General features: G+C 41.7%; 4 protein-coding genes across 5 annotated transcripts; 1 reads left to right on the forward strand and 3 right to left on the reverse strand.

Moving 5' to 3' along the window:
- Positions 1 to 685: 685 nt before the first annotated feature.
- LOC100181536 lies at positions 686 to 5,221 on the reverse strand. The gene is made up of 2 exons (XM_002130851.5): positions 2,811 to 5,221; positions 686 to 2,407 (listed from the first exon to the last, which is right to left on the reverse strand). Exons 1-2 carry the CDS (start codon positions 3,221 to 3,223, stop codon positions 2,347 to 2,349), a joined length of 474 nt encoding a protein of 157 aa, XP_002130887.1. The 5' UTR covers positions 3,224 to 5,221; the 3' UTR covers positions 686 to 2,346.
- Positions 5,222 to 5,308: 87 nt separating this feature from the next.
- On the forward strand, positions 5,309 to 9,007 carry LOC100184755 (connective tissue growth factor). The gene is made up of 3 exons (XM_002130881.4): positions 5,309 to 5,765; positions 7,372 to 7,493; positions 7,667 to 9,007. The coding sequence occupies exons 1-3, from the start codon at positions 5,442 to 5,444 to the stop codon at positions 7,842 to 7,844; spliced, it is 624 nt and encodes a 207-aa protein (XP_002130917.1). The 5' UTR covers positions 5,309 to 5,441; the 3' UTR covers positions 7,845 to 9,007.
- A 7,097-nt stretch (positions 9,008 to 16,104) lies between these two features.
- On the reverse strand, positions 16,105 to 20,166 carry LOC100182387 (box C/D snoRNA protein 1). 2 transcript variants are annotated; one of them, XM_002130925.4, is made up of 9 exons: positions 19,994 to 20,166; positions 19,809 to 19,874; positions 18,997 to 19,103; positions 18,513 to 18,592; positions 18,184 to 18,287; positions 17,714 to 17,782; positions 17,144 to 17,224; positions 17,006 to 17,080; positions 16,105 to 16,680 (listed from the first exon to the last, which is right to left on the reverse strand). In XM_002130925.4, the coding sequence occupies exons 1-9, from the start codon at positions 20,101 to 20,103 to the stop codon at positions 16,488 to 16,490; spliced, it is 885 nt and encodes a 294-aa protein (XP_002130961.1). In that variant the 5' UTR covers positions 20,104 to 20,166; the 3' UTR covers positions 16,105 to 16,487. The 2 variants fall into 2 exon arrangements, with proteins under 2 accessions (XP_002130961.1, XP_026691874.1); XM_026836073.1 differs by lacking the exon at positions 16,105 to 16,680 and adding an exon at positions 16,686 to 16,940 and having other exon boundaries at positions 19,994 to 20,149.
- Positions 20,167 to 21,127: 961 nt separating this feature from the next.
- Positions 21,128 to 24,767, reverse strand: LOC100180049 (protein CYR61-like). Its single transcript, XM_026835930.1, has 6 exons — positions 24,655 to 24,767; positions 24,364 to 24,580; positions 23,477 to 24,004; positions 22,124 to 22,584; positions 21,759 to 21,880; positions 21,128 to 21,554 (listed from the first exon to the last, which is right to left on the reverse strand). Exons 1-6 carry the CDS (start codon positions 24,721 to 24,723, stop codon positions 21,368 to 21,370), a joined length of 1,584 nt encoding a protein of 527 aa, XP_026691731.1. The 5' UTR covers positions 24,724 to 24,767; the 3' UTR covers positions 21,128 to 21,367.
- Between the last annotated feature and the right edge of the window lie 28 nt (positions 24,768 to 24,795).

Genomic DNA, 24,795 nt, shown 5'->3' on the forward strand with positions numbered 1-24,795 from the left:
GCCCGCATGTATTGAAGTCTGTCCACCGCAACTTCGGGACACAGACGCGCCTTCTTCCTCGCAGTACACCTTGCGTGAGACACAAATTGTAGGTTGGGGTAAGATGGTATAGGTTTTAATTCTCCGTAGCCCATGTTTTTATTGGTTTTAAACTAACGTTACAGTTAATGCGAAGCACATTAGAAACCGTAAGTGTGGCAAAGTCATGTAAGTAATTACTAACATGGCAGAGCAACGACAGTATTATTGTAACGTCTTAATTTGCTTCATAATTCGCTCTTGCTTTGTAGCAGCTTGTTTATGTCCCCTAATTTTAATTTCTCATGCGTGTGTATTTTATGTGTTATGTGACGTCACAATTACGCCACGTTTTGGCTGCTGGTAATCATTTTTTATCTTTCTTTTCCGATCACCTCGCAGTCCAAGTGTACTGTTGTATTTATATCTGCCAACATCCATCTTGTTTGAATAGTTACCCCTGAGCGGCCCTGTGTGTGCCTGCTATCTTGTCCTAAAATTGTTCGGTAGGTGCTATGTTTTTTATATATCGTATTATTTTGTTGACTTTCAAAACAGGAAACACTTCGCTGCGTTACCACGGACGGTCCAAGTTATGTACATAGTATTTTCTACACAAAGTTTTCTATTTTTTCGTAAGCCATTTCCATCGTACTTTGCTTCCGTAACTGCCTTGCGCTGAACGAACTATTTATTTATTCGCTTACGACCGTCGGGTTTTATAACACATTTGGTTTCTACTAATCAATACAACACACCAAAGCAGAATGGTGCCAGCGAAAAGTGAAGCGAAAACTGCAAATTTAAAAACAAAAAAATAAACTGTTATGACAATTCCGCGTTTCTATTATAACAAAAGTTTCGGAAAAATCACATGTGGAAATTAATAAGAACATTAAAAAAAAAACAATTTTATTTTATTTATGCCACTTACGAATACTACTTTGCTTTTACTGATTTTAATAAACAAAGATTAAAATTTCTTGTGTTTGTACGTACATTTTAACACGGCGGTAACATGTATGGTCAGGCTATATGTAATAAAAGTGTTTATAGAAAAGGCGGCACTTATAATGTGTGAGCGTGTGTGTGGTATACAATAAGTTCATATACATATATTAATTAGTCTGTTAAGATATACGAGACATAAGCGTTCTGATGCGGTAACATAAGGAGTTTTGCCGCTGATGAATTTCTGCTTCGGAAATTAGTCTGTGTTGGAAATGAAATCGTCTGCACCTGGTATTTGTAAGAAGCTATCACTGACTATGCTTATTCTATAATTGGCAACGTTAGCAGGGCACTATATATAACATACTGATCATTCGTAACCATCAGAAGTAAGATGCATGTGTTATGCAGCCACATAATGCGAGCGTCGGGCAACAGATCAACTAACCAAAGTGTAAACATAGGTGGGAAACATGTGAGCCAGCATACCGTTATTTATATTTCCACACGCTTGAATGGAGTCGAAACTAAACGTTTGCGGGCGAGTTTCATCATTAATCAAACTATGAGTCGCACGACTTCGCTTGCGCAATGGGAGAAGCAGTAAATGCGGCCGAGATTTCATGCACGGGTTACGTAAGGTTACGGAATTAGAACAGCAAGCACTCTGTCAAAAAATGGCCTTTTCGGTAGTCAGGGGAACTGGACCGACGTACGTGATTAATAAAATGCATCCGATGCGTTGATTGGTCTTGGCGTGGTCGACAGAGCGTGGCCCGATTATTGGAAGGCAACGACCGCTGGTGATTGTTTGGTAAACAAACCGAGCGTGGAAAAACAAGATGGACTGTCGACAGACCCCGTCAGCTAATCCGTCGCCTCCACAACAGACAGCACTGTTTTACCGGCTATTTTTAAGTCTTACGTAAGCGGTACTGCGCCCGGGCATTGACTAGGAGCAAACCGCGAACGGCAGATGTCGGTGGTTTACAACTTCCGACTTGCTTTGTTCAGTTCGCAAGCGCCGGTATTTGTACCTAAAAATACAGGCTGTGACAGCTCAGTACCATAATCTGACATTACAAGATTGCGCACGGGAGCCCACTTCCTATCCAGACCGCCTGAACCCAAAGCCGCCTCAGGCGTAAACAAATCCAAAGGGGTTTTCGACGTGAAAGATTTGTTCTGCGTGGGTGGCAATTTGGGAGTTCGCCGCTGTGCGAAGTAATCTGCGCTGTAACGAACAGAGCGGCGTAAAACAAGACCGCGTTTGTCTGACTTCTGCTCAGATTTGATGAATGTGTGTATTAGTTTCGGGCGGTTAGCACGGGCCGACGTTGAAAAAACAGACTTGAGATCTTGGGTTACGAGTTTCGGTTACATCTCGGAGATCGAGCGAATAATCTCATCCAGCGAGGCTTCGTCTGCTCTTGTCAAGCTAAAACGATAAAAACGAAGCGGTTCTTAAATTAGCGTGCCACGGGCAAGAAAAAATAGCCTGCTACATTTGCGGCAGCAACTATAGGGATTAGTTCGTCTTAGAGGGATTATAAAACAGGGTTCAGTTACAGAACAGGTCGTGAATATGAACTTGTACAGATAGGATGCACAGCAGCAAACACAGTTAAGATAGAATTTGGACTTTGAGTTTAAACGAAAAGAATTGACCAGCAAAGAGTTTAGGAATGTGTTGTGTTATTAACTATGTTTAGATCAAACATACGCCTGTAATACGCCCTGGTGGGTGTAGGTCGTCAAAATTAACAATAAAGCAGGATTTATAAAGTCGCTGATATAGCTGTAAATGCGTTTTTAGGGGAAAATATTCGGTTTTAATTTACCTGCCGCGATTTTTAGTTTTTGGACTCGATGTCGATTGACTGGAGCTGCCCATAGACGAGGCTGAAGATGTCTGAAAATCCTTTATGGTATCAGTTGCTGATGTGTTTTGGTCTTTCATTATTCCAGCTAAAGCGTCAGATGTTGAGACTTTTCGGATTAGTTTCAAAATATCTCGTCCTTTCATGCGGTCTGCTGGTACATCGGGCTCGGTGTCCGTACCAAAGCAGAGCTCTTCTAAGATTTTGTCTTCCACGATCCTAGGGGTGGTTGGAGCGACGGAAGATCGTCTCCGAACGCGATTAGGGTGGTTTCTGATTATCATTAGGTCTTCATCACGTTGTAAGCTTGAGGTGCTGAACGGTTTAGATGGCTTCGAGTATATACATCGGGAAAATGTCGTGCCCATTGTCATTGCTAAGTATATACGGAAATCAAGTTACTGATAATGAAAAGCGGTCGTCGCATTTTTCCAAATCAGTTCTTTCTTCCGTAAAGGCTCATGTTTTAATGTTTAAAACTTTGTTTACTTTAAGTGTTTATCAGAGAAAAATGTCACAAAGCAGTTTGTGACGTCATATATCACCATTGTGACGAAGGATGTACAGACAGTTTTAAGTTTTAGACTGTCGTTAGGTGGTGTGAGAGCGCTGCTGGTATGTCTCTTCAACTATGAACCAAAGAAACACAGTAGCAAAGTACAGCCAGTGATACTGTTGAAATTTACGTGAATAATGTTGACCTTCGCGCCGCCGCCCATTAATTAGCGTACCGCACGCAATAACAACCGTTTCTGGATTTAAACAAACAGCCGAAACATTTGCGTAAGCGCTCGTTAGCAGCGGAAATGTATAATTTCGGTGTCATTGAAGTCGGTGGGAGAAAAGCGAATAAACCGCAGCAGATGGTGTGGCGGGACTACGTAAAGCTGCGATTGTGCTGGCTGTGGAATAATTGCATGTTGCGTAAGCTATAGGGTTATTCACGTTTAAACCTTTGGTCGGTACAGAACGGAAGATGGGATACCGCACATAGTTACGTATTGTGTGTATTAAACCCGTGCTCATGTATGACATAATTTATCCAACTACAAAGCATTCAAGTGTGCTACACTATAAATAGCATAAATAAGTATATACGTGGAAAGAATGAGCAATACCGGCCGGGTAACAGAGCTTTAAATTTTGACATGCGGTGGCGTAAATACAATTGTACGGATTTCGAAAGCGAATTTTAAAGCCATTAATCATCGACTGTCAACGTTAGGCGACCTTTCTTCGGCTCATTTAATATTCATTCCCATCCCTGTGTTATAGGTGGAAGAAGTCAACCTCTCCATGATATTCTCCTCCATAAACGTCCCGGATACGGGTGTGACAAGGGACAGTGCATGGCTTAAGTTGTCTCAGGTTTTACACAAGTGGGATAAAGCGGGCTTATGCGTATTTAGGGGTCCAGTAGACCCAGCGCTTGAATAATCAGGTACTAACCCCACCCTTCCCAACAATGTGTTCCGTCCACAAACGGACCCACCCCGTACGTGCGTTTCCTACGCGCGTGCCGGATAAAGGGTCAACCCAGTGGCGTCTGGGCGACCAAATAAAGACTGACCACCCCGAAATGGATGTCTGAAGTCGGCCGCATTGAGTTATATATGAGTTCGCGAAATCGCTTGCTATTTCATTCAGCGATCGATTGTGAGTCGGTCTACATCATAAATCTATTATAAGTATATACAGCTAAGAGAGAGCCCGGCTATTATCTGGCTATTATATAGCTATTGTATATAGCTTGAACAATATTGATCCAAAGTACCCACTTTTCAATCCATCAAATCTGTTTTAAGATGGCGAAAAGTAAATCAAGTCGTGGTTAAGACATTGACAAGTAGTTGCGCGAATCTGCACGCGAGCTCTGGTTGTTTTGCGCCGTATCCGCTGAAGCGAGCACGAGGTGCCGTGCAAGTGATCGACCCGGTTTTTGAGGCAAGAGTAAGCGAGGGTTGGGAGTTGGAACTGAGTCAGGCACGCAGGGCCGATTAAACCGAGAGTGAGAGAAGTGTTCGGGAAAAACACCCGGTCTGTCGCCGTTAAAAGGAGTGGAAATCGGGAGGGGACTTCGAATTTGTCCTTGCTGCTCCAGCCGCCCTTCAGAATGCGGCGACGAGCGGGCGAGCAGGGCCAAGACAGGCAGGCCATCTGATTAAAAGGGAGATCGGCGCCATCGCTGATGCTCTGCGGCGGCAGGGTGACGCATTCCCGGCAAAGGAGAGTGGCGTTCCCGGCATACCGCTTTCGGTCTCACATTTAGGAATGCCACGAGAAAGAGATAGCGAGATACAGCAGCACGATTCAGTTCAGTCGCAGAAGTTTTGCGATGATAGATAGTTTACGTTTTCAGCGTAATCACTAACGTCCTACGAATTTATGAAAAATTCATATATTTTTAACAACTTTAATTTATTATAAAATATTGAAATATTTTTTTTGTAAGTTTGAAATAAAATGTTTGATCGTTAGTTCTACATTTTTACGTGTTCAGGGAGAACGTCTAAGACGTATTTTAAAACAAATTTGAAACAGCTGTATAATTCCAAACAAAACTATGGAAACTTGTCGAAACCTAAATACTCCATGTTGGGAAAAGATTTCATTCCGAAAGAAGAGTTCAAGACGATCAACAAGATCAACAGATCAACATATCGCATCACGGGTGCTTGCGTGGCGCTTGTCCTCTTCTGTGTTGTCCTCTCGATCCCGGAGGTTGCGGCTCGGAGGCGAGGGAAGTGGAAGACGGACTGCAAAGTGAGAGCATCGCCGTGGAGTAACTGCAGCAAGTCGTGTGGTATGGGTTCCTCAGTAAGAGTACGGACTCGCGGAAGATGCAAGCTAAGACGGGAGTCGCGCCTCTGCCAAGTTCGTCCTTGCGATCCCGATCACTTTGGCACTCGGATAAGGGTACGTGTATATTGCTGTGTGGTATATTTGCGCAGAGTGTTGACATGAGTGAAGTGGTTTAATTTATGAGCCATAGAACTGCTCGCTTATTGATCAGCAAAGCAAACGAAGCCTTTCCTTTGTCGTGTCGATTATCCCATGCTTGCACAACATGAACGGACATTTTTGTTTCATGCTGTTCAAATATAGCAAACGAAGCCGATTTTAAAGCATGAAACTATGCATGGAACGAGATATAGACTGAACTTATTGCTGAAAATCGTCGAATAATAGGCCCTAAATGGCCACATTGATATATAAGTTAGTTTTGAGCTTCACCAAGACAACCCATTTGCGTGATCAAATATAGAGGTTAAATGTAAACGACGTCAATTAGCAGCTTCACGTTAACGGTCCCGGCAACGAGTCGTTAGACTTGGGCCGGAGTGCTGATGCCGGTTCGTCTGCCGTTAATAGCTGTTTACAAAACAGCAAGTGCAGGATATTAGCATGAAAACTAACGCGCTCCGCGGTTTACGGTTAATGACGTCTGGCCTCGCTGGTGTAGTGCTGAATTACGAAACATGTACCCCATAACTGGCCAGTGCATTAGCAGGAGTTGGCCATAACTTGCAAAAAGCTTCAAAAACAAACAAGGTCTAATCATGCCACATTGCGCCGTAAAAACGCAAGGAACCATAGCGATACTTTCGTTGATGAGGCGGCCAGATTATGTGCGCGCTAATGTTTTAAGTGGCATTTAAAGCTTAGCAAGGCAAACAGCTCGGGAGCTCAGCATAATTTACTGTTTATCTGCTTTGTGGGGATTTGTTTGCACAAGCAGAAAAGATTTCGTTTGAAAGGCAGTAAGCCTGGCGCATAAGACGCAGAATTGTTGAACCGTTCTTCGAAAAGGCGAGGCACACGAACTGTCGAACTGAGCTCGATTGATACATGGCCACGGAGAATAATTTAAACGTATGCGCAGAGCGAAATAATGAAGCTCCTTCGAATTCCGAAGCGGAGCAGCGGCGAGTGCTGCCATTATTGACCTGTTATTGCGTTCTGTTTACCGGCAGTGAGGCTTCGAAGCCAACTCTGGCGATTAGAGGCGGCTAAAGTTACAGCAGAAATTCCTGGGCGAAGGCGGGAACGTTTCATTGCTTTTAAATGTCCGATTCTGAATGAACCGGCAGCAAGCTTATACGGCATTGCTTCCTGATTGTAGAGATAAGGAGCGGGATCTGGCTCAGCGAGACGTTAGCCGGACTATGAGTTGACTTTCGCATTCGCTTCTGTTTGCGGAATGTGGCTTTATGAGCGGGTCCGGGGCGAATCAGGTTTTCTCAGCGTCGTGGGCCCCAATCAACCACCACGTACATCCTTGACCTTTCCCACGATGGCCCGATGCCAATACCGGATGTATTTAACATGATCTCCGCTTTATGGGGTAAATGGGGGTAACGAGATCGCGCACCGACCGGGTTAGTTCAAGAAATTCTGGAAATACGTTTTAACATTTCTCGAATACTTAGAATACGCGAGACGTTACGTAACCGAACAGGAAAACGCTGAAATTGAGAAATATAACAATGCGAGAAAAATAACGGTCGTGTTTTGTCCACAGGGTAAACGGCAATGCATCAACCAAGTCAGTAGTCGTTCACGTTTACATCTGGAGTATATTGGCAGTAAAAGCGTGAAAACGTACAAGATGAAATACTGTGGCATTTGCAAAGACAGCAGCAAGTAAGAACATGGGTTTCACAGCTGACTAAACAGGCGAACTGGCTAATTGCAGATTGCATTTTTTTCTATGTCCCCCATAGCTTATAATACCAATTGTGGATTAGTTATAAAGGAGCTGGCTTATAGGTGTTCTATACTGAAATGTACAAGCTAAATAGCATTTGATTTTACAGATGTTGTACTCCGTTCAAGACCCGGACAAAGAAGGTCTGGTTTCGGCGAAAGAACGGCAGTCGTTTCGCCAAAAAGATGGCGTTTGTACGAAAGTGTCGGTGCCACACAAACTGTCTCGAATCTCCGGGAGTTTTTAAGATTAATCTGCACAATGACACTTACCCAGTCACACTTTGACCGGGTTTTTGGACTTAAGCGCCCCAACCGCCTATACCACAAGTAACCTTTCCCGCAGCGCCAAGATGTGACCTTGACCGGGCAACAGCTTCTTATCATCAATCTCACTATAAGAAAACGTTTTATTTACCGATATTTAAACGCATTTGTCGATTTTTTACAAAACCCAATCTGTAAACGCGTTTTCGCGGATTTTTTTTTGTAGAAATCGGGCAAAGGTTGCGGAACGTACATATACTGGGGTCGTGTTACCTCGTTCTACAACGTCCTCATTAACTCAAATCAATGCTAAGCCGTGAACGGCAGAAGCGGAAGAGTTGGCGTGGGGTCTTGCATTCTCACGCGTGCGGTTTACGCCGATGTTTTGGGTTGGTTGGTTGAAACGAACCCAACTAAAGCGACGTTTCGTAACTGCCTGCTTCTTCTAATGGTACAAGAGCATGGATCGTTATATGTTGACATTGCCCCAACACACGAGTGGCCATTTGACAGCAGTTTAACTATTTGAGACTCTGTCGTCAAGGACAAAGGACTGAAAGGACGCGTTTGATCACTCGCTGTTGTGTGTTTGATACAGTGTTTGTCAGCAAGCACTTGGGAAATTGGGAAAGGTCCGACAGACACCTTAGTTTCTTGCATCTCCTTGTGAGTGTCGATTGTCCTCACAATATACATGAACAGACGGTCTAACCACGCATGTGCGTTTGACGCACTTTGTAACATTGGGACAATATTATGGCATCAAGACCCGTGTGCGAAACAGGGCGACTTTAACCGCAGAGGTCGTCGTATTCTACTTACATCATTAGGGTCGTTGGAGCAATCAGTGGGTTACCTTTCGTTGATGACGTCATACCGAACCCGTTACGTCACCTGTCGAAACTAAAGCCACCATTCAATATGTGCCAACATCAACTGATAAAATATATGCTGCCAATTTAATGGCACGCCGTGTATTGTGGCATGTAACACAAGCTTCGGCGCTGCGGACGACGATAAAATATATCGGAAAGAGGCATTTATTTGCATTTTCAAACTTTTTCTTTATCGCTTTATTTATTTTTATTATCTATACATATCTTGCTATTTTATCGTTTAGTTACTGTATACAAATCGCGTGTCGTTTCACTTTGTCGAATAAAAGTTGCTACAACGTACATACATTACATACCTATAAATATGCAGAAGGCAGAAGACCGTATACGTGGGTAAAATGTATTTGACAAAAAGTCGCCGACGTTCCAGGGGATTCTGGAATGTTTGTTTTGCGGCCAAGGGGAAATTTTAAAACTAACAAGCTAGATTTGGTTACAGCCCGTTGCCACTGCTTAGGTCTAAAGCTTTTAAAACGCGGTGCCAAAGTCGTAAGACGAAACATTAACCCCGAATAAGCGTTTTGACGCATGGATAACTGTGTCAAAGCGTTCTGTACAACTTGCATTAGTACATAGTCGATGGAGAATAAAACTAATGCAGAATTTGACACGAGTGTTAAAAGCGTGAACGATTTGCAGCAGTTTGAGAATAATTTTAGGCGCCATCCTTGCGATATGTCCCGGAAAGACGAGCGAACAAATAGTCCAGCAAATACGTTAAGTGTTTGTGGCTGAGAGGCGCCCAGTTCGAGCACAACGACTCGTTGAAACGCATACAGATCTATGGTTCGCCGCACTAAGTCCACAGGCCGTTAACGAGCGAGACAAAATAACTGTTTCGCTGAAGGCAGAGCGCAGCGAACACGAATAATACTGGGGCCGTGACCTAAGCGTCTTTACCTTTTTAGACACGCAATATATTACTGTAGTTTTTATCAACTTTCTATTCCTATTTTAAACTGTAAATGCAAAATTTAAAAACCTTTATCTAATGTGCTTGTTAACCGGTAAGCGAGGTCTGTTTTATCTGGGGAGACTGATAAAACATAGCGGTTGGAAAATTTGACAGCCTGTGAGTTAAAGTGTATACTTAAGTTTTAAGCGACGGCCGCTAAAATGGCTGCGCAAGTTTGCTCATTGCGTTTCAATTTTTATAATTTAAAACCGCGAGGTGCCATCAGACAAACATCGGTGAAGTGGAAAACACTTTTTGTGGCAAGATATTTGTGCAAAAAAAGACACAGTTTACGGATCGGCACCAGAATGAATATTCTCTGTTTGCCATGTTGGCCAAATCACATCGTCGACTAGGCGGAATTCGTGGAATGCATGGGGAACAGGCGTCGCTCTTTCCTTTTTAAACAACACAGAAAAGAAAATAAACAGCGCCAGGTGTAAACAGGAGGTTTGCGGCATAAGGTTGGGACTTGATGCACTCTTCGGGATGCTGTTAACCGGAAAGGTAAACAAACGGCGAAGAATGCTCTCATTTAATCGCCACCCACTTTATCGGGCGCGAGATTTTTCAAGATTTATACGAACCACGAACGCATGTTTGCCGATGCGTAGTCAATGGGTCGCTTGTTCTAATATGCAGCGCATGGCGAGCTAAGGAGTTTTCAGTCACTGTCAATCATACGCACGCGTGGTCGACGTCGCTTGCAAACGCTTGGCTGACGCTGCTCACGAGTTTGCTGTTGTCCAAACTGACGATAATCGCACCGAAAAAGCACGCCTTTAAATTATTTAAACCGTTTTTTTTAAGCGATGGTTAATTTATGTTATCTTGATAAGCCGTGATGGAGTTGGCCTAAGCGTTCGCTCTTCGTGAGAGAGTAAGCTTAGCTACGCTTAGATGATTGCAAAAGCGGGGTCTACTCACCGCATTCTGACCCCTGAAAATGCCGGGTGCACGCCAGAAAGGAAATTTTACAAATACTGATAGTTGCTTAGGGAAAAGTGACATCATAAAACAGCTGCTTAATCCAGGGATTACGGGTTTAGTTTTGTAAGGATTGGATACTATTGCAGAATTTCCTTGGCGGCCCGGCCGCCGGGGTCGGAATGCAAATTGATTTAATTGGGAGGTGGGTAAGAGCTGTTAGAGAGTTTTGGCTGCGAATGGGTTATATGGCTGCTTACCAAGTAAAGTCAAAGGTGGAAAGCTTAAATGCTCTCGATTCCGAAATGGAATGCGAAAAATTCATATCTTTCAGATGCTCTATACAGCGCAAGAACACACAGTGCGTTCAATTAATCAAGTTTGGCTGCTCGGTGGCAGAGGCAGTGCGCAAACACGTTGACAGGTCAACCTTAGACTATATGCCATTACCGCCACTTATTGCGACCAAAAGCAAACTTTAACAGTGTCAATAATTCTAAGGGGCATTGTGTATTGGTATAGTGCGGTTAGGACACCTACCGAGATATCCATCGCTGCTTTATCAAGAGAAAACCCACACCACAATCAGCTGCCCCAACACTTCAGTTCAACAAAGAAAGAATACATCATTGTGCTAAGTTCACGCTATGACGTTATCTGATTGCAAAGCATTGAGAAACCTTATGCAGTCGCTACACCTACAAAACGACCCATATCGAAAACCTCACTCAAACAGGTGTAATTTTTCGCGGAAACGCAACATAATACGCACAGTGCATAAAACCGGGTCACCAGAGTCCGTCGTGGCCTTCATAATTGCCACACGGGGTGGCGATTCTGACGATCGCGGGCAAATTGACATAGGTGTTCCGAGGATAAATACATATCCAGTGGCATGGGAGAAGCACACGGGCACAGATTAATTACGTTGCAACGAAGGAACACGGGGGGGTGTAGGTCAGATGGATGTTTGTTATCAAAAGTTTTTCTCATGTTTTTGTTTCGCGTCGGCACCTCTCTAGCAGAATGCACCAACAAGCGACACACCCATATGGCAAAACGAAAACCAAATATCGATGACAAATATACAGCTACCAATACACTGGCAAAATATGGGCAATGAAAAAAGCTACATTCTGCAATTACACCGTGATAAACATGCGCAAACCTGGTATACGAATTGTTATAATACGAATTCCCAAAACACGGGGATGATTTTAAAATTGAACTAACAGCGCTTTGTACTTCGTAATTAGTTTTGCGTTGTTAGAGGGTTGAACCTAAAATAAAAAAATTAAAATGTATAAGTAGGCTGGAGATGGGACACCTTTAGCGCCTAATGTTCAAATGTCCTGATCTTGTTTTAAACAATTACCAACGGTCTATAGGAGTCATGGGAGTACGGTTTTGATATTTATTTGAATGTTCTTTGTTTACTACCAAATGGGACGAGAAAATAGAATGAATAGGTGTCCCATTTTCCCCCACTCTACTGTATGGTTATACATTGTTCAATTTAACACTAGAGGAAACTAATATTAGCTTCTCGACTGGCGATGAAAGACGGGGTTCTAACTTACACGGAGACGTTGGCGTTCACCCCCGTTTTGTGCGGGGTCTGTAGTGATTGACACGAAGTAAGTAGAAAAGGAGGCAATCGCCCAACACGCCCATAATGTTGGCTTTAGCGGCCAGAATTAATTCAACCGAATATTATATTTAGAAGGCTTATGTATTAAACCGACCGCAAATTACAAGGTTCAGTTGAAACGTTTCTATGATTAATGATTGAATTGTACAAAGTCATCGTAAAACTTTGAGGGGGTGACAGGCTTTATATAGCTACACGTGTAACGAGCAACGGATGGGAACCTTAACTTGTCGGTTGTAACATTGTAAGGATATAGCAGGTTGTGTTTATGTATTGGTTTTGAAACACTTCGGAAGCCGAGCCGTGAGAACTTTCAGAGGCTTGAAGTCCGAGGCTTCCGCGAAGTAATTAAGTCGCGTTATTTTGGGCGTTCATAACCCTTTGTACCGCTAGGGTCCATGGGCCGAGACAAAACACAAAATAAACGTTAGCTTCGTTTCAGATGAGGGGCGCGCGTCGCGTTCGTAACACGTATGCGTCACCGCTGACGTAAACGCTACGTAATTGTTCCGGAAACGGGTGTGGAGTTTTGTTGGGCCATTTTCCCGAACTTTAAGTTATGCAAATATTTTTACGAACGTATAGTTGACTTATCGGCTTGAGAAATCTTGGTAAACAAGTAGATTCACACCTTGCACATTCTAAACGGTTGTGAGTTGTTTCGCCGAATCATCCATCGTTGGTTCAAGCGGGTTTCGAAATTAAAAGTGGTGACGCACCTGGCGTTGGGCGTCAGGGTGGAGCTCGTATACCGGGGAAACAGAAAATAAGTGACGCACCCGCGGATTATTGTCTCGGCTACCACGCGACCACACACATTTCAGCATCTGTTCGAACCGGTGAGGCAAGGCTATTAAATTCCAGTTGACGAGCAAAATTAGCGGTCGGGGAAATCGAAATTGGACTTATAGACCGGAATTACAGGTCAGGATTTCGCGTACGAGGGCGAAAACGAAAGGGGCGACACACGCGATTTCACTATTAAGCGCAATAAGGCGTGGGCATATTTCGGTTAAGTGGAAAGTGTATTGGGCGTACAAGCAGGAGGCGCCAAACACGGGCAGGTTGTAAGAAGGTGTCTCCGTCGCAACAAGGTGGCAAATATTGGAGCCAATTGGGGGAACCGTTGACGCGCCCGGCACGTATCTTAGGGCGAAACTACCTCCACACAAAAGTTGATCACGACTAAATAAGTCCGGTGTTGGTTTAACATTTTGACAAAGATCATGCAGGTTCGCGGGGGCGATTGATTGCCAATATCGAAGCGTAGACATCGACGTGACACGCCCAGTCGCTGCGCCGCGTTCTGGTATTTCTTTTGTTGCGACACAACAAAAATATTTACGTATCATGCGGGCTATCATACAAATCCTATGAATCGAAAGGCCTTTACACGTTAAGCCACATACAGTCTCTATAATGGCGCAACTCGACTGCGGTATTATCATTTAATGTATTTACCGTAGTAACATATGGGTTGGTAACCCGGGATGACGACATTGAAAACAAATTCCTGTTTTGGATACGCCGTTCATCAGCGCCACCAAACGGACGGTATTTTGTCGCGAATTGCATTACAGCATGGCGGAAGCACGTTGGTTATGCGAGTGATAAAGTATAGCGGTAAGATACAACTGCTTGTTGCGGAGCATGTCAAATGAGTGTGAGGTATAGTTTCCGAGTAGGGGGCGGGGCAAACGATGCCACTTAGTCTAAGGGTCTGCAAGACCACGGATGCCTGTTTAACGTGATTACGAAGCCCAGTGTTGCACTATGTTACGCGGTACACCGAAATTACTACACGGGACAGTGCAGAGTTTGCCAGTGAGCAACACTGACGAATTGGCAATGATGTAAGCGCCTACATTTTAGCATCATCACTCACAAATTACAATTTTCGTCGAGATACGGCGCGGCTGGATGGTGTCAACTGGTCCGGTCGTCGGTAATTTGCCGTTGCGCTCATTAAAGGTCACGCACGCGACGCGAATTATTCACAATTTTAAAAGGAATGACGGGTGTCTTGGGTATGCAAGGCTAAGATACTGGGCGCCTGTTGGACGGCTGCTTCAAAAAAGGAAAACTGCCAACGCATGCTATTACGAATCGTCCTGAATTATGACGTAGTTGGCCGAGTTATGATAACGCTACACGTCTGTCATTGTGAGGGTGTGGTGATCGCTTTGGCTGGAGTAAGCGTGATAGATCGAGAACGATAAAGAGCGAACCTTAAGCTATATATGCACACCTAATATGTTAGGGGGAAATGGATGGAAAAGTGACATAAATCGTGCACTGACTGTACGGATTAACGCCCAATATACTTATATACTCGGGTGGGGTAAGATGGGACATGTTTTTATTCTCTTATGTCATCCCATTTGGACGTTAACAGAGAATTTTTACAGAATTATGCAACCCCCACAGTACTATATTAGTCTTTCTGGTTTATATCCGCTTTAACGATGAAAAATTTCACTTTTGCACGGAAAGATGTGTAGAGGGGTGGGGCATGTAACGATAAGTTTACTACACACGTATATCCACCACTGTAAAGAGAACGAGGCCCCTCGCCAGCACGGTAGCTGCCCACGGAAAGGGAGGGGTGATATGGGTTACTCTCCCACACTAAACAACCATATTTATATGTGTCGGTTAAAAATAAGTCACTCCCGTGGATGGCGGAGGCGGGTTAGAAGATATTCAACTATAAAGCGTCTATAGGTTATGGGTTAATCTGGTACAGCAGTGATAGAATTTCAAACCGGTACCGCTACACTGTCACATCGGATTTGTTGGATTTTGTGGGCGGCGACTAAGCGTCAAGTGTAAGGACTTTACGGAACCGCGAATTCAAAACACTAACTATCGTAAGAAGTGGCTACGCATGTCACTCGTGTTAAGTGTTTTTTAAAGAGCCGAAAATACGATGTTGCGTGCCGCTGCTGGCAGTTTAATTTCCACCAGTAAACAGCTTAAATTTTATAAGAGGGTGGGGAAAATGAAACATGTTCTTATGCTTGTTCTCGTCCCATTTCGTAGTAAACAAGGAATATTTAAAAATGTTATATAACCGAAGTCCCGCGACACTAAAAGAGCGTAGTCAACTGTTAAAAAATACGATCATGGAATATAGATTTTGGGTGCTATCAGTATCTCATCTTAACCACTATAACACCAATCAGTTCACCCCGCTTTTGCATTGACCAAATATTACACATATTTTTGGTGAAACTGGAAATAACCAGTTTTGACCGGCCGTTTACGCGTCACTGGTCAAGTTGTGACAGTAAATCTCGCATCTGTGTTCGGGTATACACCAACCGAGCCAGGTACAATGTTATTTAAAGCACTTAGAGCTCGAAACCGCAGATTAAAGCAGATTACGTAGACCCCTACAAAGGAATGTTGTTATTACCCATCGCTATTCCATCGTCACCATGACGAATCATTCAGTTATCAAACGTTTATCGAATGGGAAATCTTGATACCGACAAAACAACACAATACGATAGCGCATGATGAATTTATACCATCATTGTTTATTTATCTCTTCCATAGCTAAGGCCATACACTAAATAAAGAAGAGAAAGGAATCTAAGTCGTTATAACACGCATAAAAAGTGTGAGAAAGTGCATCAGTTAAAATGCGCGGTGGTTAAGTTGAACCAAAACTAGAATTATTGTTTTATGTTAGAGAGATTTAACTGAAAATAAGACGTAAGCATAATTTCCAAGTTAAATACTTTATCCTTAATTACTCTATAAAACAGCTGTTATATAACCCTTTCAAATACTGTCTGAATCCACCAATGCATTCACACGCACTAATTTTACTGTTTAAAAACATCGTACTGTTTAGCGCCACCTTGTATTAAAAGTAATTGTAGAATCTGACCACTAGAGAGCAGTGTTACGAAATTATACAACACGAACTTAGCCTTGCTGTGAAGAATAGCATTTTCGATAGTAAGGATACCACTGTGGGATAAGATGCGGTGACATTAGCACTTGTATTCTCGTATTCTCTGATTGTGTTTTAACAATTAACAACCCTTTTAAGAGTCGCGGGGCTTCGGTTATATAATTGTGTTAATATTCTTTGTTTACTAACAAATGGGACGATAAAAGCGAATGAAAACGTGTCCCATCTTGGTCTTACCCACCGTACTGTATGTAAAAACGTTACAAAATAAAAAGCATTAAAATACAACAAAGGAGAAAAATACGCATCTTCAGTCTACTCTTGCGGGCGGGTTTTGCTGTGAAACAGAGTCCGCACACTTAATGTCACTGCTAGGCGCGCATAAAGCGCCGTCAAAAACCGCTGCCTCTTCGGGTCGTACTACTATTATCTGCGGGAATTCGATCACCGTTTTGCCGCGAAGGTTCTCTCTTAGTCCCCTGCTGCCATCCAGCTTAAAATACCTAAGTTAAACGCAGTGTTACTGTTTTTTTTGGCGATACGTCATCAACAATTGCGATACGGCATGCACATTCCTACGTACTACAAAAAACAAGAAGGTGTTGGGGTAACGGCGACAATCTGATCTAAATCCCAGGTCCTCGACAAGGACCTCACCCATATAGAATAAAATATAAAAATCACCTAAACACCACTGATGATGCAATGCGTTTTCAGTCATTAAACGTCGAACAATCCCCCACTCAAAGCACACATGGAAACACTATATAATATACAATACATATTATAATCACATGTATAATAATCACAAACACAAAATTGACTCACTGTTTAACATTCGCAGGAGTTTCCTCTTTTTTCAAGTAGAAAAATAATTCCCGTTCTTTTGAAAACAAATTCAGTCTATAATACAAGAACATCCAAACATTAAAAATCATCTAATGTTTAAAACTAAACAAAACTTACTGTGAATTAAATGTATCCATGGATGCTTCTGGCAAAATAAACTTCTTTACGGCGTTGTTTAAAGGAGTTCTATCAGGTAAACTGTAAAAAAGAAGTAATTTAATTATATAAAAGAGTGCTATGTTAAACTATATAAAAGAGTGCTATGTTAAACTATATAAAGGAGATGCTTTACCAACGTTGAACCTTTCCACACATGATAAATATTTTAATATAATACTGAATAGCCTTTAACACATATTTTCCGTTCATAGGAAAAGTAGCGGCAAAAAAATGATTTTAATTTTTAAGTTGAAGGTTTGAGATAAAAACCATATTATACATATGAACTGTTATTTGTATTGAAATTGACCAGAAATCTGTGTTTTATGCACCAAACATATTACAACTTTAATTAAAATCAACTAGAATTTAAAAAAATCAACAAAAAATAGTTTGTTTATACATATGGGATGTAATGTTTGTATTGAAACCGACCAAAAAATTTGTATTTTTTGCTGCGATTGTTTAAATAGTTAATAGAAAAAATATAAAATTGCAATGTAATGTAATTTACCATCAGTCAATTACCTTTTATCAATCTCCGTGACACCCGAGTTGTAGAAGATCCATTCTACACGCCACAGGAACGACTTGCTCCTACAAAATGTATAAGTTTGTTAGGTTTTGGCACAGTAGTATGACCTCTGTCACGGCATAGTAGTTCTATTTTTTTAGGGTCGAAGACAACTCGGTTTATTAAACAACGAAACAATAGACATCAAGCCACGGACAATCGTGAGGGCAAAAGAGAGCTCCTACTGTTCTTGGCATAGTAGTTCTAGCCAAAGGATCCTGGGTTCAAGGTCTGATGCTGCCACCATTGGTACCTGGTGGTGAATAAACCCTTGCCAAAAGTTTGAAATTAAGGAAAATAATAACCGCAATGCCCATAACATGCTGTGGTACAGGACCTAATTATATAAATAATATTATCTAGCTGCTATTTTTTTAAAACTGAAACAACTACCATGCGAGATAGGTAATAAATAAATACCTACCCATAGTTGTAGTAAGTTGTGTTCTGCTTTCGTTTCGTAAAACCTTGAGGCAGAAGTTTCAACTTAATACGCATGGCGGCAGCTCGGCTGATTTTCTGTTTCATCTGTAAAAACCAAAGTAAAATTTTCAATTTTAATTTAAAAAACTTCAACAGATGAATTACAACAGTTTATTTTTTTGTGAATGTAAGAGTTGAATACAGCAACATGGCATAGGAAAAAGAATTCAAACATATATAACGGTAGATTGCTCACAACAAAAAATATGCCCTCTCGTTAAAGAACCTCTACTGTAACCTATTAACCATTCAAGTTTCTAAAACACTTACATTCTTGGACTTTGGGTAAGGAAGGACATTCCTATCATTGGTACATGCACACCTGTTCACTTCTTCCAAAAACTTGTAATCTGTAAATACAAACACATGGTTTAATATGTTATGTCAGTTAAATTGCAACAGATCATAGATATCATGCGAATTCTACACTATGTAAACACCCCATTACCCAAAAATGTTATATGTCTGTTCATAATTGTATGTAAAGTGCTGTGACAACAGAGTGTCCATCTATGTAACACATAGTTTATGCCACACCAACTTTTAGAGATTGTGGCATTACAGGTAATGGAGTAGTGCAGTAATTAGTTAATACAGCATACACATATTTGATTCTCAAATAGTAATGTGCAATGGGGTTGGCATGCCAAGGGACTTAGGATTATTTCCAGGGTTGTGCCGTTACTCAGAAAACATGTATATACACATATTAAACAGTATATAATACAAAGAATAAAATAGACAATAGACATACCACTTAACAAGTTTGTTTCTGTGAAGTTTTCTTTTGCAACATACTCGGTCTTGCAACGAATTCCGTCGCATTCGTTTAATTTCTTGTGATGTTTCACACATTCAACACTGTTTAGATAAGAGTTGGTTACAGGTAACAATACAGAAATAGAAACCAGCTTTTGATTTGAACTTAAACTTTTTTGGTTTCAACTTTGATTCCACTATTCTCCCAACCACCATATCATAGCATATTCCAGCAATGTTTCTTAAAGGGACACCAACGTAAAATGAAAATTTGTGTAACTCATAGACAACCATCATAGCATACACCAGCATTATTTACTTGTACAAGATTCTTCACTAGTAATCTCTCTTGGTTTTAACCTTTAATGGTATTTCTACACATAAGATATAATAACTGGAAACTTAAATACATGCCATACAAGATGGCATGTCATAATGCTATAATCCAGAAGTAACAAGGCCAAAGCTCAGGCCCAAGAGAATTTGTACCTGGATGTTCGTTGATATGCCTCTTTAAAGTACAAGGCTTATGTTATAAATTCTGAGTTGTCTTACCATGCAAGGATAAACAAATGGCATTCATTTGTTTAGGAAACTTTGGTGCTAATGAAGAATCTCCCCCCCCCCTTATTTGCTAACCACTAATCCCTAACCCCTAGGTAGGGGGTTAGGTGTTAATGGTTAGGGGTTAGTGGTTATAGGGGTTAGCAAATAAGGTGGAGGGGAAGAAGACTCTTCACTAGCACCGAAACTTGTTTTAGAGATACTGTAGTATTGTAAATTAGACCATGGACAAAGTAATTTCACCTGCACGTTCTGATTGAGCATTTGGGACATTTATACTTGGCAACTTTATCCTTACAACTCCAGCACCTGAGAATATAATTCATTTGTAAGAAAATAAAACTTAAAAAATTGTAGAAATAAAATGACGACATTCCAATAAGGGCTATAATGGTAGCAGCATAAAGTACATAAAAAAAGTTATTTACTTTAAAACTTCTTTCTTCTGCAACGACTGTTCTTGTCCATTTTGCTCCATATTACCCGTAGCAGAATTAACAAAATTTTCCATTGTATGGAGATCTTTACTATTTACCATTGACACTATTTTATTTGTAACAGTTAATGAGTAAAACGCTGCTACTATTTTGAAAAATTGACATGTGCTGATTTTTACTCTTTTCAGTTTGGGGACTTTTTTTCTTGATGTAGCATAGAAATCGTAAACATTAGGCGGGGAGAGATGTCCATTTACATTCTACATAATTTTGTGTGCCAAATTAAAAGGCAGTAAAGTAAATAGTTTTCTGTGTTTGTGTAACAGGCCAAGCAAAATCAATCAAACACGCTCATAAATAAAATAAGTTTAAAAGTTTTTCTTCGTGTAGCCTATATCGAATTAATATCAAATAAAGCAACACACTTAAGAAAAACGATTAAGTTGTTTTCGCATTTTGAAAGCATTTCGATTTCGTGAGTTTAAATCGTGTTCCACGGTGGTTTCAAAGTTGATCAATCACGCATTCAGTGTTATGCATTGTCATTTACTCTGCCGAAGAACCTATCATTTTAAATCTTTAGTTCGTTGAAGGTTATTAACCAAAGTGTGAGGTAGAGTCGCACCGTATTCACAGATTGACGAGGGTTTATCGAAAACGAGATTGATTTTGATCGCCCGCGCGGATTAAGGATACAGCCACTCAAGTCGAGGCCGACGTTTAAACAAAGCCTCACCTTATAACGACTGCGTCATATCTTCGTAAGAGCTGGTTCTGCCGATCTAATTGGCAGACGGCAGAAAGCTAGCAAGCACTATACTAAATTCTTCCCTATTTTGATTGGATAATCATCTCTCAATCGTTCACACTCTATTCGTGGTTCTAATGACGTCTTCCCACTTATTTTAGGTCTAGTGCGTGGTAATGGACCAAGATCTGACTCAGAAACCCCTCAAACGGAGCTGTGTATATTTTTATAGCTCCTTATAATCTCGTGCGTTTAAGTGTTTATGACTCTTTGAATTCTATAGCCTATCTAAACAGATATGACAAATTAAAATGTTGCTCAAACCTGTTCAACATTTCTCATCGGTGTTAAGTAATTCTGACGTAAAGCTCCAAAAATAGCATATTAGCAAATGTTGAATTTTATTGAGAAGGGGAGCACGCTCACTGTTGGCATGGAAAGATTACGTGAAGTGCGCAATAAATACAAAATAAATAGGGCTGTATAAAATAGTGCACAATAAAAGTAAAGCAACACTCTAATGACTATCATTACAAAACGGTCTGGCATACAAAACGCTAAAAGATCGTAGCAAAAATATATTTTTGAAATACAAAAACGAGTGATTCCGAAAGTAATTAACTGTCGACCGCTAAGTGAGATCTAGCGCTGTGACTGCCAGGAAGGCCGTTCCATATCATGACGTCTGTGCAGTGGCGATGACACTTGCAACTTTTTATGACCATCATCCGTTTATAGAAAGCTCTTCCATCCTCGCATTCGAAACGAACGGTGGTGGTTCTTGTAGAGCGAGGGGTGCAACATCTGCCATGTACAGTGTACGTTTAGTCATGTTATTTCAGAACAAATAAAGCAACGAGGAAGTGGAACCGTTGTCTCGACGCTATTATTACGAATTTAATAAAAGTTCCTTGAGCACCCGGTAATGTTTGAAGAGCTATTTTAAATTCTACCCCCCAAGTATGTTTCATATTAGTTACAGGTATCCAGGATATACGGATAGTTTACCTGTCCTCGCTTTTACACAATCCACAATGTCGAGGTCTGTACGATCTGACACTCGTGCAACCCGAGTAAACAATATGTTCCTTGCGCGGAGCTCGCCTCTGTTTCATGCAACGTCTCCCGTGCTAAAATAAAAACAATATTAACACCTTATATTTCTAAGTATGGAGCAGGGTGAAGAAAGATGGGACACCTTTTATTCTATTTTCTCGTCCCATTTGGTAGTAAACATTCAAAGATTTATAAAATCGCTTACCCACGACTCTTAATATACCGTTGTAAATTATTTAAAAATCGACCAGGATAAATCTATATTATGGGTGTCCCATTTTCCCCAGCCTATTGTATATATTTCTACTTACTCTTACCTTAGGTGTGAGAGATTCTTCTTGGTTGCAAGATCTCACTTCGCATAAACGAACTTCTCTCCTCAGTTTACATTCTGCATTTGCGTTGCTTACGCGAGTCGAAACACCCAGCCCGCAACTCTTTGTACAGTAGCTCCACATCGACGCTTGTTGGCGGCAACCTGACTTGCGATTTCCCGCTAGCGAACGGCCTCGGGTAACTGAAGACGCAAAGGATGAAGTTGAGACTGCGCACACGATAACAGCTGCAAAGACCACGGCGACAGAAGTCGGTATTTGCGGGAATTTCGCCCTTGAATTCCGGCGAGATTTAAGAACACAACCGGATTGTTTTGAGGTTTTCATATCGACTGTCAACGAGGAACTGCACCCGTGGATGATGGATGTTCGCATTTTAATAGAGACCTCACAATTTCTTGGGAAAGGTAATGGGTGTAGCGGTGTACGTTTGAATGCCGTTTAAAGCGGGCGGCACGCGGGCACTTCAGTGGTATTTTAATTGAATCGTTAAATCGAAATTGTCCTAATAGTTGCTGCGTATATACTTCTGTATTGCTGCGAAACACGAAGAAGTAATAAAAACGTTGTTGTTGTCTGAGTGAAAGTATAAAAACCACCCAAACAGGCGCCAGACCACCTGTCTCCTACTTGAAAATTGTCATGCCTAAAACTACATGACAAACCTAAATGATATACTCTTATATGAAATAATATAATGTCCGACTGTCTGCCACGTTGCAGGCTTCCTCAAATTATTTACCGATGGGACCCTCGCTGTCACGAAAACTGCCTGTAAAACGTTAACTAAATTTTAAACTAAACCATCCACCATATTTTCCGGTAATCTGTTTGGCAGTTACGCGGGTTACTGGCACACAGTGACACAACAATCACAATTTCTCGCTAGTTTACACAAATCGCGTCCTCGCGCTACTGAAAGTTAAATGTCGCGATAATTAGAACACGGCTCGTAACCCCGCGCGTGCTGAGTGATTGCGCGACAAAGCGTCTCTACTTTATACGAACTACGCTCGCGCGATGCAATCTGCGGATTACGTCAGGCCGACGCTTATCGTTACCACGCGCTTATTAACTGCGGTCCACACCGCGGTTGACGTACGAAAGTGTTTCTTTAATTCGTCCAGAAAAAGCTTCGGTGCAAAAAGCGAACAAAATGATAGTCATTCGCTTGCGTCATTTCACACACAGAGAAAGACGGGAAATATAAATAAATGCGATCTATTTCAATAATGTTGTTTTCTCCTATTTATTGATAGGAATTCCACGAATGTGCTTCCCCGCTTAGTCAGGTGCTAACCAACGCACTCGAACGGTATAAGTGCGCTATTTAAGGTACATTTATTCGGTTCATGATGATTAAACAGCACTTACCCTCTCCTGGAATTAGATTCGTTTCTGACCAGCTGTCCTCGTCCCCCACGTCGATCTGCGGTGAATCAACGTACCGAAGCTGATAATCGATGATTTCGTCCCCGTCCGGGCCACCGTCGGACTCGTACACTACGTCATCGGCCACATTACTGCCTAGCTCTTCCACGGTGGCAAGCGGTAACACCGAACTCGAAATATCGGTCGGTTCATGTTCGGAAACATACTCGTTCCAAAACCGGTCCATTGGTAAAACAGCAGACTCCCCAGATGGCGCGTCACATACCCAGGCACTGCAGCATTGGCCAGGAATAGGTTGAAGCCGAGCATGGGGACATACATGGGGCAGTGGGACTTGAATCTCATGCGGACATAGTGAGGTACAAGCATCGGCACCGTCCATACACCAACATCGCAGTTTACATGTTGGTTGAAACATTGTACCACTACTGATCCTTGTGCCCTCGTGTACGCAAGGTCGGCCATCTTGTGCTGAAAATGGTGGAGACGGTAAATATACACCAAACCGTGTGACCTCGTCAGTATTGAAATTTTTATCCATGAAAAGTAGAATCGATAAGACATGAAATAGTTCCAAATGACAAATGTCATAAATAATGACAAATTGTACTGTGGGGTAAGATGGGATATCGTTAGCACCTAAATCCCATATTTCTTGATCGGATATTTAACTAATAATAACGCTCTTTTAACGTCGCGGGCTGTGTATATATATTTCTATGTTTACCACCAAGATGGGACAGAATAACAAAATAAAACGTGTCCAATCTTACCCTTCCTACTACATCTCAAAAACTACATATTCTAAAACGTCATATTTAGTTTCTCACCTCTACAGACTCCCCAATCTCCGCTCCTGCTCCCGGAATAATCACAGAAAAGATCCCGATGCGGATCGCAAACCTTCTCCTGGTCGTTGCACTCTTCTCCCGTCTGCTTGGCACAAACTTTGCAACAATTGCAACCGTCTGTTACAAGACTGACACCGCTGGGACACCGTGTAGGAGCATTACTGCAGTCGCAGACGAGAGGACACATCCCGTTTACCTATTTAGGAAAATATATATTTTACTTATGGTACCATTAATCCTCCATTAGATTTACAGGCAAGTTTAACTTACGATTGACACAAAATGTAGAAAAGCCGCCACAAGAGACAGGGAATAAATAAGAAAACTCGTGCTTCTCATGCTTTAAAATACTTCTTAGTTGTTTGACCTATTACTGAGTTGATCTGAAATTATTTTAAGTTTAAAAATTTA

The sequence above is a fragment of the Ciona intestinalis genome, chromosome 9, assembly GCF_000224145.3.
Source record: "Ciona intestinalis chromosome 9, KH, whole genome shotgun sequence".
Classification (NCBI taxonomy): Eukaryota; Metazoa; Chordata; class Ascidiacea; order Phlebobranchia; family Cionidae; genus Ciona; species Ciona intestinalis.

Bases quoted from the DNA above. Each gene is read 5' to 3' on its own strand.
- LOC100182387 (XM_002130925.4), bottom strand. From the start codon at position 20,103: ATGGTAAATAGTAAAGATCTCCATACAATGGAAAATTTTGTTAATTCT. The intron at 19,875-19,993 runs GTAAATAACTTT...TTATATTCTCAG, and splicing joins CAGAAGAAAGAAGTTTTAAA to GTGCTGGAGTTGTAAGGATA. The intron at 17,783-18,183 runs GTAGGTATTTAT...TACATTTTGTAG, and splicing joins ACAACTTACTACAACTATGG to GAGCAAGTCGTTCCTGTGGC.
- LOC100181536 (XM_002130851.5), bottom strand. From the start codon at position 3,223: ATGACAATGGGCACGACATTTTCCCGATGTATATACTCGAAGCCATCT. The intron at 2,408-2,810 runs GTAAATTAAAAC...TTATCGTTTTAG, and splicing joins AAAACTAAAAATCGCGGCAG to CTTGACAAGAGCAGACGAAG.
- LOC100184755 (XM_002130881.4), top strand. From the start codon at position 5,442: ATGTTGGGAAAAGATTTCATTCCGAAAGAAGAGTTCAAGACGATCAAC. The intron at 5,766-7,371 runs GTACGTGTATAT...TTTTGTCCACAG, and splicing joins ACTTTGGCACTCGGATAAGG to GGTAAACGGCAATGCATCAA. The intron at 7,494-7,666 runs GTAAGAACATGG...TTGATTTTACAG, and splicing joins ATTTGCAAAGACAGCAGCAA to ATGTTGTACTCCGTTCAAGA.
- LOC100180049 (XM_026835930.1), bottom strand. From the start codon at position 24,723: ATGAGAAGCACGAGTTTTCTTATTTATTCCCTGTCTCTTGTGGCGGCT. The intron at 21,881-22,123 runs GTAAGAGTAAGT...TTTTTATTTTAG, and splicing joins AAGAATCTCTCACACCTAAG to CACGGGAGACGTTGCATGAA. The intron at 21,555-21,758 runs GTAAACTATCCG...TGTACATGGCAG, and splicing joins TTGTGTAAAAGCGAGGACAG to ATGTTGCACCCCTCGCTCTA.